Here is a 15,593-nt window from a genome sequence, read left to right as displayed (position 1 = left end):
CTCTCTCACCAATCCCTGCTGGTCGAGTCCTCTCTCAAGCGTTCGCATCCCTCCCAGGTCTATGCTTCTGTACCACCGGGACAAGAGGGGAGAACGATGGATAAGTTCGGTAGGAGAATCTACCAGAATTCTATGATAGCGTCTCGAGTACTCGATTATAATTTCTTCTTTTCTTCATATTTGGAGTTCTTCTTGCCGGTGCTCCGCAAGTTTACTCCTTACATTGATTCTCAGGCTCGATTCGAGTTCGAGGAAGTGGTAGCCTCCCTTTCCCAGCTACGTCTTCAGCTGATGCAGTCCTCGTACGATGCCTTCGAGCTCTCAGCACGTGCTGCCGCCTGTTCCGTGGCCATGCGTCGATTGGCATGGCTTCGAACAATTGACATGGATCCGAACCTCCAAGACAGACTTGCCAATGTGCCTTGTGCGGGCGCCGATCTATTCGACGAGTCTATCGAGACTGTTACCAAGAAACTTTCGGATCATGAAAAGTCTTTCCAATCTATCCTTCGGCCTAAGCCCAAGCCTCAGCAGTCTCGACCTTCTAGACCGCCTTTGATTTATCAGCGGCGCTACACCCCTCGTCAAACTCCTGCTGCGATACAACCGGCGAAGAAACAGCCTCCCCAGAAGGCTCAGCAGAAGCCTCAGCCGCCGGCTGCACCGAAGGCTACTCAGCCTTTTTGACTCTCTTCCAGGGAGCATAACCGACCTCGTTCTGCATCCTCCCATTTTTCCAATCGGGGGTCGCCTCCATCATTTTTATCATCGATGGGAGGCTATTACCACAGACCTCTGGGTCCTTACCATCGTAAGAGAAGGATACTCTCTTCATTTCCATCGGGTCCCCCCGGACCACCCTCCAAGAGAGTATCCTTCCAACTTAACGCAGACTGCCCTTCTCCTTCAGGAGGCTCAGGCTTTGCTTCGGCTTCGGGCCGTCGAGCCGGTCCTGGTGGACCAGCACAACCGGGGATTTTACTCCCGGTATTTCCTCGTCCCGAAGAAGACGGGCGACCTACGACCCATCCTGGACCTTCGAGTCCTCAACAAGTTTTTGGTAAAAGAGAGGTTTCGCATGCTGACCCTTGCTTCTCTCTACCCCCTCCTCGAGCGGAACGATTGGTTATGCTCTCTGGATCTCAAGGAGGCCTACACTCACATTCCCATTCATCCGGCCTCCCGCAAGTTCCTCAGATTTCGGGTGGGACATCTACATCTGCAGTATCGAGTGCTTCCTTTCGGCCTGTCCTCGTCACCCAGAGTCTTCACGAAGTGTCTGGTGGTAGTGGCCGCTGCACTCCGGAACAGGGGTCTTCAGGTATTCCCCTACCTCGACGACTGGCTCATCAAGGCCTCGTCTGCTCCAGAGGTCATTTCGGCGACCTTGACCACGATCTGCTTCCTGCAGAGCTTGGGCTTCGAGATCAACTTTCCCAAATCTCATCTGCAGCCGACCCAGTCCCTTCCCTTCATCGGAGCGGTACTGGACACCATTCAGCTTCGAGCATTCCTTCCTCCTCAGCGTATGGATGCTCTTCTTCAGCTCTGCCAGTCTGTATCTTCTCACCAGTCCATCTCAGCAAGACACATGATGGTCCTCCTGGGCCACATGGCCTCTACAGTTCATGTGACACCCTTTGCCAGGCTCCATCTCAGAATTCCTCAGTGGACCCTAGCTTCTCAATGGACTCAAGTGTCAGACCCGTTGACTCGACACATCATAGTCACTCCTGCTCTTCGGCAGTCTCTACTTTGGTGGATGACCTCTTCGAATCTATCCAGAGGTTTGCTGTTTCACACTCCTCCCCACCAGAAGGTTCTCACAACTGATTCCTCGACCTATGCCTGGGGGGCTAATCTGGATGGGCTTCGCACTGAGGGATTCTGGACCAGTGCGGACCACTCCATCAAATCAATCTTCTGGAGCTCAGAGCCATCTTCTATGCTCTTCAAACTTTTCAACATCTGCTTCACGACATGGTGGTCCTCATTCGCACAGACAACCAGGTCGCCATGTATTATGTGAACAAGCAGGGGGGCACGGGATCGGCCTCCCTCTGCCAGGAAGCTCTCAGAGTCTGGGATTGGGTGGTTCGACACAATGCCTTCCTCAAAGCTGTCTACATTCAGGGGAAGGACAATGTCTTGGCAGACAACTTGAGTCGTCTCCTCCAGCCTCACGAATGGACTCTCCATTCCAAGCCCCTTCATCAGATCTTTGCACAATGGGGAACGCCTCAGATAGACCTCTTTGCCGCTCCCCACAACTTCAAGCTGCCTCAGTTTTGCTCCAGGATCTACACTCCTCATCGCCTCGAGGCAGATGCCTTTCTGCTGGATTGGGGGAATCGATTTCTGTATGCGTTTCCTCCATTTCCTCTCATTCAAAAGACTCTGGTCAAGTTGAAATCAGACCAAGCCACCATGATTCTGATAGCTCCTCGGTGGCCCAGGCAACCTTGGTTCTCCCTTCTACTTCAACTCAGCAGCAGGGAACCGGTCCTTCTTCCAGTGTTTCCTTTTCTGCTTACTCAACATCAAGGATCACTGCTTCATCCCAACCTGCAGTCTCTTCACCTGACAGCTTGGTTCCTCTCAACGTAACCCCTCACCAGTTCTCTCAAGCGGTGAGGGATGTCTTAGAGGCTTCCAGGAAGCCTGCTACTCGACAATGCTACTCCCAAAAGTGGACTAGATGCTCTTCCTGGTGTATTTCCAACACCAAGGAGCCTCAGCGAGCTTCCCTATCCTCTGTGTTGGACTATCTTCTACACCTGTCTCAGTCTGGTCTCAAGTCTACATCTATAAGAGTCCACCTGAGTGCTATTGCGGCTTTCCATCAGCCTCTACAGGGGAAACCTCTATCTGCTCATCCTGTGGTTTCCAGATTTATGAAAGGACTTTTCCATATCAATCCTCCTATCAAACCTCCTCCTGTGGTTTGGGATCTCAATGTCGCCCTTTCTCAACTCATGAAGCCTCCGTTTGAACCTCTCAACAGGGCTCCACTTAAGTATCTCACCTGGAAAGTGGTTTTTCTGGTGGCCCTCACGTCTGCTCGCAGGGTCAGTGAGCTTCAGGCCTTAGTGGCGGATCCACCTTTCACAGTATTCCATCATGACAAGGTGGTCCTCCGCACTCATCCGAAATTCCTGCCTAAAGTGGTCTCTGAATTTCATCTCAACCAATCCATTGTACTTCCAGTATTTTTTCCAAAGCCTCATTCTCATCATGGAGAATCGGCTCTTCACACTCTGGACTGTAAACGTGCTTTGGCTTTCTACCTGGATCGCACCAAGCCACACAGAACTGCTCCTCAACTTTTCGTCTCCTTTGATCCGAACAAGTTGGGACGACCTGTATCGAAGCGTACCATCTCCAACTGGATGGCGGCTTGTATCTCTTCCTGCTATGCCCAGGCTGGATTATCCCTTCCTTGTAAGGTCACAGCCCATAAGGTCAGAGCAATGGCAGCCTCTGTAGCCTTCCTCAGATCGACACCAATTGAGGAGATTTGTAAGGCTGCCACTTGGTCCTCGGTTCATACATTCACCTCTCATTATTGTCTGGATACTGGGATGGACAGTTTGGCCAAACAGTGTTACAAAATTTATTCTCTTAAGTTGCCAACACTCCCACCATCCCATTGAGGTTAGCTTGGAGGTCACCCACTAGTGAGAATACCTGCCTGCTTGTCCTGGGATAAAGCAATGTTACTTACCGTAACAGTTGTTATCCAGGTACAGCAGGCAGCTATTCTCACGTCCCACCCACCTCCCCTGGGTTGGCTTCTCAGGCTAGCTACCTGAACTGAGGAGACACGCCCGGTCCATCGGGCGGGAAGGCACTGGCGCATGCGCGGTGCGGGCATCTCGAAAATTCTAAGTTTCTTCAAGCAAGACATGCTTGTGAGACTTCCGTATCGGGGCTCTGTCGGATGACATCACCCACTAGTGAGAATAGCTGCCTGCTGTCCCTGGATAACAACTGTTACGGTAAGTAACATTGCTTTCCGCGGAGCCGAGAAGTCCGTCTTTGACTCTCTGCGTTTAACGTACTTACTTTGTGCCTTCTCTCACCGCGGTGTGTTATTTTTCTTCACGAATCGCTGTACTTACTTTCTTTATTTTATTTCTAGTTAAAAAAAAAATTATTTCCTCCGTTCGGCTGCCGGGACAGGCCGCTTGGCCGCAGCCCAGGTGCTTTGACCTTGCAGTGGCTGTTTTTCCTTCTATGTCCTGGCCAGCTACAGGCTTCAAGAAGTGTAGCCAGTGCCAGCGTGCGATTTCTCTCACGGACCCACATAGCAGGTGCCTCAAGTGCCTTGGGCCACAACATCACCCGAAGTCGTGCAAGCGCTGTGCTACTCTTCAACCTGGAGCCCTTAAACGTCTACTTTCAGTGGAGAAGCTCTTCCAGATGGATTCAAGCACTTCCTCGACTCCGAAGCTGACCTCGGTCTTGCCTTCGACCAAGGGCCCTCCTGCTTCCACTGCTTTGACCTCGAGCCTCATCAGACCTTCCTTGTTTGCAGCAGCTCTTTCTTCGATGACGTCTGCTGTATCTTCCCCTGTATCTTCAGATCAGATAGCTCAGCAGACAGTTCCACCGGTGGTGCTTAAGGTGCCTAAGACTTCTAAGTCGAAGCACATTTCCACTGTCTTGGTGGAACTTCCAGCCAAGGCTGGCTGTCCAGTTTCAGACACAGATCCGTCCTTGCCGGCTTCTTTCCAGACCATGTTAGAGCAGCAATTTGTTCAGTTCCTCACCAAAATGGGACCGAAGCTAGCTACTCTAATCCAGCCTGGGCATTCTGCAGACTCCCGCGAGGTCGAGCCTCTTCCTATGCCTCAGTCTGAGTCTACACACTCTATGCAGGGAGCAGAGTCTCTGCAAGTGTCTGGTCTGGCATCTAAGCACGTGAAGCAAGGAGCAGATTCTTTGCAAGTGCCTCGGCAGGAATCCTCACACTCCATACAAGGAGCAGAATCTTTGGGGAGTTCATCGAGGTTCCTCCATCAAGCCTCTGGAGCTTCGATCCACAGCCTCCAGTCCTATCCATTCCTTGGTGGCATCGGCTGCTTCTCTCTCCAGGGCGAAGTCTCCTTGATCTTTGAGATCTGCTTCCAAGCACTGTTCTCACCAACAATCGAGACTTTCATTGAGGCATCCTTCCAGGCATAGTTCTTCTAAAGAGCGTCCTTCTTCAACTAAGCCTCGATCTACACCTACTTCTACTAGACCACCGACTCCTCGATCGAGGTCTCCACTTCCAAACCTCAAGGACTCAGCGGTTTCGATTGCTTCGTCCAAATCTCCCTATTCTTTATGATGCCTTTTTTCCAGCCGAAGCTTCATCTTCGACCCAGACTGCCTCGACAACCTTGAGTCCTTCTCGAGGCAAGGCGCTACCGGATCAGCTACCTTTCTCCTCTTTTCTTCGTCAGATGGCTGTTGACTTGGATTTTCAATTGGATGCTGGTTCCAAATACTCTAAGAAGTATCTCGAAGTCATTTATCTTCCTCAACCTCCGGCAGAGTCACTTAAGCTTCCTCTTCACAAGCTTTTGTCTCAAACATTTTACCAGATGTCTGGAGACTCCTTATGCAATTCCAGCTGTTCCAGGCAAATTAGACTCCAGATATAAAATTCTCCATTGTAATGGATTTAAGAATTCACAGTTATCTCACCAGTCCCTACTTGTGGAATCTTCCTTGAAAAGATCCGATCCTTCCAAGGTTTATGCTACCGTTCCTCCTGGAAGAGAAGGGAAAACTATGGACAAATTCATACGTCGCATCTATCAAAATACCATGATGTCCTCTAAAGTCCTCAATTACAGTTTCCATTTTGTCACTTATTTTGAGTTCCTCATTGCTCTTTTGCCTAAATTTCTTAGTTATTTAGATACTCAAAAACACTTTGAATTTCAGGAAGTCATCGCTTCTCTATCGCAACTCAGATTACATCTACTTCAGTCTTCTTATGATGCTTTTGAGTTGTCTGCCCGGGTGACTGCTTGTTTTGTAGCAATGCGTCGCCTTGCCTGGCTTCGTACCATTGACATGGATCCTAATCTTCAGGACCGCTTGGCTAATATTCCTTATGCAGGCAATGACCTCTTCGATGAATCTATTGAGGCAGCCACCACGAAATTGTCTGAACATGAAAAATCCTTTTCTTCTATTGTCAGACCTAAGCCAAAGCCAGCTCCTGCCAAGCCTACACGCCCTCCTCCTATTTACCAGAGGTGTTTTGCTCCGAGGACGGCTCCTTACACTCACCCTCCTCTTAAGAAACAGCAGAATCAAAAGCAATAGAAATCTCAACCGTCTGCTGCACCTAAGGCTACGCAGCCTTTTTGACTGTTTAAAACAGAGCATAACCTCCACCGTTCTGTCTCTGAATTATCTTCCCCCTATAGGAGGTCGTCTCCATCATTTTTACCACCGATGGGAGATAACATCCGACCTGTGGGTGATGTCAATCATCGAGGAATGATACTCTCTTCATTTCACTCAGGTTCCACCAGAGCTCCCTCCAAGAGAGTATCCTTCCAGTCCATCCCAGACCACCCTTCTTCAGGAAGCTCAAGGTCTGCTTCGTCTCCATGCCATCGAACCAGTTCCTTTGGAACAGCAGAACAGAGGGTTCTACTCCTGTTATTTTCTTGTTCCGAAGAAGATTGTCGATCTATGACACATTCTGGATCTCGGGGCTCTCAAATTTTTAATCAAAGAAATTTTGGATGTTATCCCTGCCAGGTTTGCGACCCACTTTCTCGACACATAACAGTCACTCCTTCATTGAAGCAGTCTCTCCGTTGGTGGATGCTATCTTCCAATCCCTCCAGAGGCTTGCTTTTTCAAACGCGCCCCCCATCAGAAAGTCCTCACAACAGATTCTTTGACCTATGCTTGGGGCGCTCATCTCGATGGTCTCCGTACACAAGGCCATTGGACCAGTACGGATCGTCAATGTCGCATCAATCTGTTGGAACTCAGAGCGATTTTCAAGGCTCTCAACGCTTCACGACCAGGTAGTCCTCATTCGGAAGGACAACCAAGTCGCCATGTATTATGTCAACAAACAGGGAGGGACGGGATCTTCCTCCCTTTGTCAAGAAGCTCTGAAGGTTTGGGACTGGGCAATCCGCCACAACACCTTCTTCAAAGCTGTCTATATCCAAGGGGCAAAAAATTGCTTGGCGGACAACTTGAGTCGTCTTCTGCAACCTCACAAATGGACACTCCATTCTTCGCCTCTTCATCACATTTTTTCACAGTGGGGAACGCCTCAGATAGATCTCTTTTCAGCTCCCCACAACCACAAAATGCCTCAGTTCTGCTCCAGGATATATTCTCCTCATTGCTTCGAGGCAGATGCTTTCTTTTGGAATGGACAAATCTCTTCCTTTATGCATTCCCTCCATTCCCCTCTAATTCTCAAGACTCTGGTGAAGTTGAAGAACGATCGTGCCACCATTATTCTGATTGCTCCTCGGTGGCCGAGACAACCTTGGTACTCCCTTCTACTTCAACTCAGCAGCAGGGAGCTATACCTTCTACCAGTTTTTCCATCTCTGCTTACACAGAGTCAGGGATCTCTGCTTCATCCCAACCTGCAGTCTCTAAACCTGACAGCTTGGTACCTCTCAACATGACTCCTCTTCAGTTTTCTCAACTTGTCAGAGACATTTTAGAGGCTTCTAGGAAGCCTACCACTAGACAATGCTATCATCAAAAATGGACTAGATTTTCTACGTGGTGTTTTTCTCATGATAAGGAGCCTCAACATTCCTCCTTATCTTCTGTTTTGGATTACCTTTTACACTTATCCACTTCTGGTCTCAAATCTACATTGATCCGAGTCCATCTCGGTGCAATTGCGGCTTTCCATCAGCCTATTGAAGGGAAACACCTCTCTGCTCATCCGGTGGTTTCCAGATTCATGAAAGGACTTTTCAATCTCAAACTGTCTCCTGTCGTTTGGGACCTCAATGTTGTTCTTGCTCAGTTGATAAGATAAAGCCTCCATTTGAACCAATGTCTATGGCTCATCTGAAGTATCTTTAACGTAGGAAAATGCAAGGTCATGCATGTAGGGAAAAAGAACCCGATGTTCAGCTACAAAATGGGAGGATCACTGCTAGGGGTAAGTAACCTTGAAAGAGACCTGGGAGTGATGGTGGACACGTCTTTGAAGGCGTCGGCACAGTGCGCCACAGCCTCAAGAAAAGCAAACAAGATGTTGGGTATCATTAAGAAGGGTATCACGACCAGGACAAAGGAGGTCATCCTGCCACTGTATCGTGCAATGGTGCGACCGCATCTGGAGTACTGTGTCCAGTATTGGTCGCCGTACCTCAAAAAGGACATGGCGGTACTTGAGGGAGTCCAGAGAAGAGCAACTAAACTGATAAGAGGTATGGAAAACCTCTCATATACTGACAGACTGAAAAAGCTGGGGCTGTTCTCCCTGGAAAAGCGGAGATTTAGAGGAGACATGATAGAAACCTTCAAGATCCTGAAGGGTATAGAAAAAGGACAGATTTTTCAGATTATGGGGAACCACAAGTACAAGGGGGCACTCGGAAAAATTAAAAGGAGACAGGTTTAAAACAAATGCCAGAAAGTTCTTTTTCACCCAGAGGGTGGTGGACACATGGAACGCGCTTCCGGAGGCTGTGATAGGCCGGAGCACGTTACAAGGCTTCAAAGAAGGTTTGGATAGGTTCCTAGAGGATAAAGGAATTGAGGGGTACAGATAAGAGTAGCGGTAGGTTATAGGGATAGTCTGGGACCATTGCTCAGGAAATGGGCCTGATGGGCCACCGCGGGAGCGGACCGCTGGGCGAGATGGACCTCTGGTCTGCCTCAGCGGAGGCAACTTCTTATGTTCTTATGTTCTTATCTCACTTGGAAAGTGGTGAACTGCAAGCTTTAGTTGCTGATCCACCTTTCACTGTCTTCCATCATGACAAGGTGGTCCTCTGTACTCATCCTAAATTCCTTCCTCAAGTGGTATCGGAATTTCATCTCAACCAATTTATTACTCTTCCAGTGTTTTTTCCAAAGCCTCATTCTCATCCTTGAGAATCAGCTCTTCATACTCTGGACTGTAAACGTGCTTTGGCCTTTTATTTGGAACGCACCAAACCTCACAGAACTGCTCCTCAACTTTTTGTTTCCTTCGATTCAAACAAGTTGGGATATGCTGTCTCTAAGCGTACCATCTCCAACTGGATGGCTGCTTGTATTTCCTTCTGCAATGCCCAGGCTGGATTACAACTACAGGGTAGAGTCACAACCCATAAAGTCAGAGCAACGGCAGCTTCAGTAGCTTTCCTCAGATCTACACCTATTGAGGAAATTTGCAAGGCTGCTACGTGGTCCTCGGTTCATACTTTCACTTCTCACTATTATCTGGATGTTTTCTCCAGACGGGATGGCCAGTTTGGCCAAACAGAATTACAAAATTTATTCTTCTAAGTTGCCAACACTCCCATCATCCCATTCTGGTTAGCTTAGAAGTCACCCATATGTGAGAATAGGCTTCCTGCTTGTCCTGGGATAAAGCACAGTTACTTACCGTAACAGGTGTTATCCAGGGACAGCAGGCAGCTAGTCTCACAACCCACCCACCTCCCCTGGTTGGCTTCTCTGCTAGCTATCTCAACTGAGGAGATGGGCAGGAAGGCACTCGCGCATGCGTGATGCGACTGACTCGAAACTTCTAGTTTCTTCAAGCAAGTCTGCTTGCGAGGCTTCCGCATCGAGGCTCAATCAGTGAGAATAGCTGCCTGCCGTCCCTGGATAACACCTGTTAAGGTAAGTAACTGTGCTATTTAGAGGACTTGCATAAGAAGCTGGATGATATGGGACAATGTTTGAATGATTTTGGGGAAAAGGTCCTAATGCATGACCGAGATATACTGGGGCTGCAGCAACACTGTGATCAGTTTGAACTCAATGCCGAGGACTTGCTACTGAAGATTGAGGACGGGGAAAATAGAGCCCATCACAACAATCTCGGGGTGCGGGGTGTCCCGGAATCCCTTATGGAACGAGACGCATCCAAGCTCATGCAGTATGTCAACAGTTTTTGCAATCTGTGGGTCCTGAAGGGGACCTTCTGGAGCTTGAGTTTGAAAGAGTTCATAGAGCTTTGGGCCCTCCTGCGTTTTCCACAAAAAGAATGTATATTGCAGGTGGCCCAGAAGGTGGGTTATATTACCCTGGAGGGCACTAAAGTAGAGCTCTTCGTTGACCTCTCCTCCGTCACGCTTCATCGTAGAAGAGAGTTTCAGGAGGTCACTCATTGCTTGCAGGAGCATAACATCTATAAATGGACCTATCCTTTTAGATGTTCTTTTGTGGTTGAAAACAAGCTGCATCGTGCTTCGGCCAAGGAGGTACAGCATATCCTACAACATGCTAAGCTTTGGACTGCGGAGGATGAGAGGTGACGCAGGGCCCTCCTAGGACACGTTGAGGGGGGCTGCGGCTCAGATGGCACAGAGTTGATCAGAAGCAGCGCTTACAGCGTCAGTTGGAGCAGTAGGATGAACAATCTGATGCTTTGGAGGGTGGAGCCTGAGTGGACACCTAAGTTCAGCATTATGTGGACATTGAGGCCTTTGGGGTTCTTTTATTTGGCATGTGGCGGGGGCTGACCGGACATGTCTGCGAGGAATGTTATCTGAAGTCTGTCCTGGCAGTTTGAGGTTTTGTCTACCTGCAGGGAGGGGGTGTATTTGGGGAAGAGGGAAGTGTGGTTACTAGGGGGGGTGCAATGGGGGAGAGGGGGTGTTTGCATCCCAGTATGTTTATGGTTTAGAGCAGATGCTTGAGCCTTGTTCTCCTTACATCCATGTTACCTAAGTGCCAGACTTGTCTGTCATTGAATGTAAGGGGCATGAACACTCCTAGAAAACATAGCCTCTATTTTAAGGAAGCAGAGAGCTAAGAATGCTATAGGCTTTATTCAAGAAACACATCTCCATCCCGGGGAAGAAACATATAGAAACATAGAAATAGACGGCAGATAAGGGCCACGGCCCATCTAGTCTGCCCACTCCAATGACCCTCCCCTACCTATCTCTGTGAATAGATCCCACGTGTCTATCCCATTTGACCTTAAAATCAGGCACGCTGCTGGCCTCAATGATCTGAAGTGGAAGACTATTCCAGCGATCAACCACCCTTTCAGTGAAAAAGAATTTCCTTGTGTCACCGTGCAGTTTCCCGCCCCTGATTTTCCACGGATGCCCCCTTGTTGCCGTGGGACCCTTGAAAAAGAAGATATCTTCTTCCACCTCGATGCGGCCCGTGAGGTACTTGAACGTCTCGATCATGTCTCCCCTCTCTCTGCGTTCCTCAAGTGAGTAGAGCTGTAACTTCTCTAGCCGTTCCTCGTTCGGGAGATTCTTGAGTCCCGAGACCATCCGGGTGGCCATTCTCTGGACCGACTCTAGTCTCAGCACATCCTTACGGTAATGCGGCCTCCAGAATTGCACACAGTACTCCAGGTGTGGTCTCACCATGGATCTATACAGTGGCATAATGACTTCAGGTTTACGGCTGACGAAACTCCTACGTATGCAACCTCTAATTTGTCTTGCTTTGGAGGAAGCTTGCTCCACTTGATTGGCAGTCTTCATGTCCTCACAGACGATCACCCTAAGTCTCCTCATTTTGCTCCTGGTGACTTGGACATTACGTTTCAGAGCTGGGCGGGAAGGGGATTACTAACTTTGAGACAGCTTTCTCTGAGGGCGAGTTGGTCCTCTTCTCCTGTTTGGAGGAGGAGGAGTATGGAGTGATATCTCTTCCATTATTGGCAATTGGTGGATTTTTTGAAAAAGAGAGTGCTCCCAGATTTGCAACAGCCCCCGTCTCCCTTGGAACAGGCTTTCCTTCAGAGGGTGGACAGAGGTGCCGTTACCTGCCTTTACAATGCTATACTGTGCTCCTTCCTGGTGCCAAGGCAATGCCAGACTTTGGGAAAATGCCATTGGCAAGACCTATGAGACTACTGTGTGAGAGAGGCATTTGGAAGCCTTATTACGAGCCTCGGTCACCAGTAATATGGTTGAGACTGGCTATAAGATGCTCCACCAGTGGTACTATACCCCCAATGTGCCTGAACTCATGGAACTTGTAGAAATAATAGTGTTATAGAATATAGGTATTGACTGAAATGGGAAATGGAGGTTTAAATGTTACATTTAAATGGTACATGAATTCAGTATGTCATATTTAAAAAATGGAGAGGGTGCTGGCCATGCAACAAGGAAATTATAAGTTTAAAAAGATTTGGGGGCCATTGATTACTTATTCTAATGATCAGACATCTTAAACACCTTGGTATTAGATAAGATATGGGGAGGGTGGGGTTGGGAAAGATAATTGCTAATTGTTTTATTATTAATAAATGGGTGGGTGGGAAGGGATTCTTTTATATTTATATATTTTAAGGATTATAAGTAAGATTGTCAAGTGATTTGTTAAAAATTTTTCTGATTGATTATTATGCACTTGTAAGATTTGAAAATGAATAAAGATTTACAAACTAAATGGTACATGAAAGTTAATCAAGTGTATTTTATAGGTTCAAGTGATTTTTTTCTGATAAAGAATTAAAAAAAAAAAAAAAGAAAGAATAGTATGTGCTTTATCCCTTCAAATTTTCTGTGCAGGAAACAGGACAACTGTGCATTGGAGCTGTGTAACCATATTCTGAACACTAATACCCCATCTTACCTGAAGTTTTCTTTGTTTTTTTGAAGGGTCCATTTGCCACATTTAAGATGCAGTACGATAGGACCTGTGAATGGACAGGTCTGAAATTTAGTAACGATGGAAAATTGATCTTGATTGCGACCAATGGGGGCTTTATTCGTCTGATTGATGCCTTCAAGGGGGTTGTGTTGCACACGTTTGCGGTAAGCATCCTCTGCAGATGTGCTTTTTGGGGGGGTGAATTTGAGTCTTCCATTGAAAAATAATTCCCTGTCGGGCCCAGATTGGGGAGACATGATCTTGGGCTGGATGGCAGTGTGATTTTCCATACTTTAAAAGAAATCTACTTGTCTCCGATCGCTTCTTTCACTGCTACAGTGAGCCACGCCACTTCCTTGTTCTCTTTCCTTGTTTTAAAGGAACTAAATTATGCATATGCACATTTCTTTCTGCACTGTTTTCACTTCAACTCATTTTTACTAGATCTGCTGGCTCAAGCATTCAGGAAGAATTCCATTATAACAGATGAGAAAGTTAGAAATTGCCTAAAATCAAGACCCTATGGCAGGGGTGTCCAATGTCGGTCCTCGAGGGCCGCAATCCAGTCGGGTTTTCAGGATTTCCCCAATGAATATGCATGAGATCTATTAGCATACAATGAAAGCAGTGCATGCAAATAGACCTCATGTATATTCATTGGGGAAATCCTGAAAATCCGACTGGACTGCGGCCCTCGAGGACCGATATTGGACACCCCTGCCCTATGGGTTTAGATGCACTGAATTCAGCGATTGTCGCTAAACCTGTTTTCACAACTTTAGCGACGATCACTGTTACTCACTGTGTGTTTTTCTCCTTGATACCCATTTTCCAGTCCGGCCATGCTAATTAGCTAAAACCCATTGCAAAATAGCCACTAACATTGCTTGGCTATTCCAAATGGGGTATTAAGGATCGTAAAAACAAAACTGTCGGTAACTGTTACCAACAGGTCTGCCTAGGGTTGGTTATTTTTTTCGATGGCACAGATATTTTGTGTTACACACCCAAAATATCTGTCCCATTAAAAAAAAATTTTTAAAGTCCCCCCACCACGGATGATGGCCCTCCCCAATGACCCCTGACAAATGCAGTTCCCTCCCTTCCCCAACCCAAAAGAAATGGCAGGATGGATGCTCACTCCCTCATGCCAGCGAAAGCACCCCCCCCCCAAACCTCCCCCTTACCTTTTTTAAACATTACAAGCAGGAAGCCCATTCTCAGGCTACTGCTTCAGGCCGCCTGCCTAAATGCTTTCCCGGTGCATCAAGCCAAACAGGGCCTTAGGCTCCTCCCTAAGTATCCTGGATACAGAGGGAGGTGCCTAAGTCATGATTGGCTCAGGTGCCTAAGGCCCCACCCCTTGGGAGGGGGAATCTGAACCAATCAGAGCTTTTGGTCCCTATGTGTGCATCACATGGAGAGGGGAAGGCCTGTCATATAGACAGGCAGGCACGAAGCATGATCCAGAGAGCGGGCTTCCTACTTCCAGTGTTTTAAAAAGGTACATGGGAGGGTGGGGGCATCCAATGTCATCCCTCCTGCCATTTGGGGGGGTGACTGGAGGGGGACTTTTTTAATGGGACAGATTGTATGTGGGTAACAAACACATCTATGCCATTAAGCCCTATATTAGTACACAAAAACCTCACTGGTAGCTGTGATCCTTGGTGAAATTGTGGGATCTGTATAAAAGTGTGAATTGTTCTGGCAGGTACCGTATTTTTTGCTCCATAAGACACACCCAAGAATTCAAGGAGGAAAAAAGAAAAAAAAAACATTCTGAATCAAATTCTCCCTGCCAGGCTCTGCACCCTATCCCCCCTCTGGAGGTCTAGTGCTAGGCCGGGACAGGGCAGGCAGGCCTAGTGACAGATAGGCCTAGAAGCCTAGTGGCAGGGCAGGCAGGTAGGGCACCCCCTCCCCTGACAGGGCCCCCCCAACCTGAGGCAGGCAGGGCCGCCCCTTACCTTTACTCCTCCAGTGGTCCTGCGCTGTAGGGCAAGAAGCCTTCAGCCTCCTGCTCTTCTCTCCTGCTTTCTTTCCCTGAGTGCCACCGGAGCGGCAAGCAGGCAGGTGTGAGTTTCTCCCACTCTGCTCTGTGAATGGCTGTCCCATTTCTCTATCTACCTGTTTTCTTTCCTTCCTGATCTCTCTCTTTTCTCCCTCTCTGATGTTGTCCTCCTTCTGCCCTCTGATGCGCTTCTTCTTTCTGCCTCTTTATCTCTGATGTTCTCTTTCTACTACTACTTATCATTTCTATAGCGCTGCTAGACGTATGCAGCGCTGTATATTAGAAAAAAATGCAAGAGACAGTCCCTGCTCAGTAGAGCTTACAAACTAATTAACGGACAAACAGGACAAGTAAGGGGTTAGGGAGTTTCTCAGACAGGCAAACTGCCCTCTCCTCTCCCTCTCTAATGCTCCTCCTATGCCTTCCTTTTCTTTTCTCCTCCTCCTTCACCATCCCCTCCTCTTTGTCCTCCCTCTCTCTGCTTCTCTTCTTCTCCTCCTCCTGCCTTGTCTCTCCTCTCCCTCTCTTCTCCTACCTTGTTTCTCCTCCACCCTCTGATGCTCGCCTCTCCTGTCTCCCCCTCTGGTGCTGGCCAACGCGTAGTTGGCACCCATTGGCTGCTCCACGCGAGACCTGCCAGCAGCCGGATCCAATGAGAAGCAGCCATCTGTTGGAGGCTTGAGTAAGGGGTCAGCGCCAGGAGCTGTGCGATGCTCTTAATGGCTGGTGCTTTCAAAACCGCCATGCTCTGGCCCAGAGCCCCTGGCCAAGGCGACGGCGCTGTCATGAACTG

At 48.3% G+C, this 15,593-nt stretch overlaps 1 protein-coding gene across 2 annotated transcripts in view; it reads left to right on the top strand.

Moving 5' to 3' along the window:
* WDR82 (WD repeat domain 82) overlaps nucleotides 1-15,593 on the top strand; it is a 78,048-nt gene that overhangs the window by 50,374 nt on the left and 12,081 nt on the right. For both annotated transcript variants that reach the window (XM_033926315.1, XM_033926314.1), the window contains one exon: nucleotides 12,795-12,950. In XM_033926315.1, the coding sequence (XP_033782206.1) occupies nucleotides 12,795-12,950 (156 nt within the window). The remainder of the gene's footprint in view (nucleotides 1-12,794; nucleotides 12,951-15,593) is intronic.

This window comes from Geotrypetes seraphini, chromosome 17 (assembly GCF_902459505.1).
Source record: "Geotrypetes seraphini chromosome 17, aGeoSer1.1, whole genome shotgun sequence".
Classification (NCBI taxonomy): Eukaryota; Metazoa; Chordata; class Amphibia; order Gymnophiona; family Dermophiidae; genus Geotrypetes; species Geotrypetes seraphini.
This window is presented reverse-complemented; position numbering and strand designations above follow the sequence as displayed.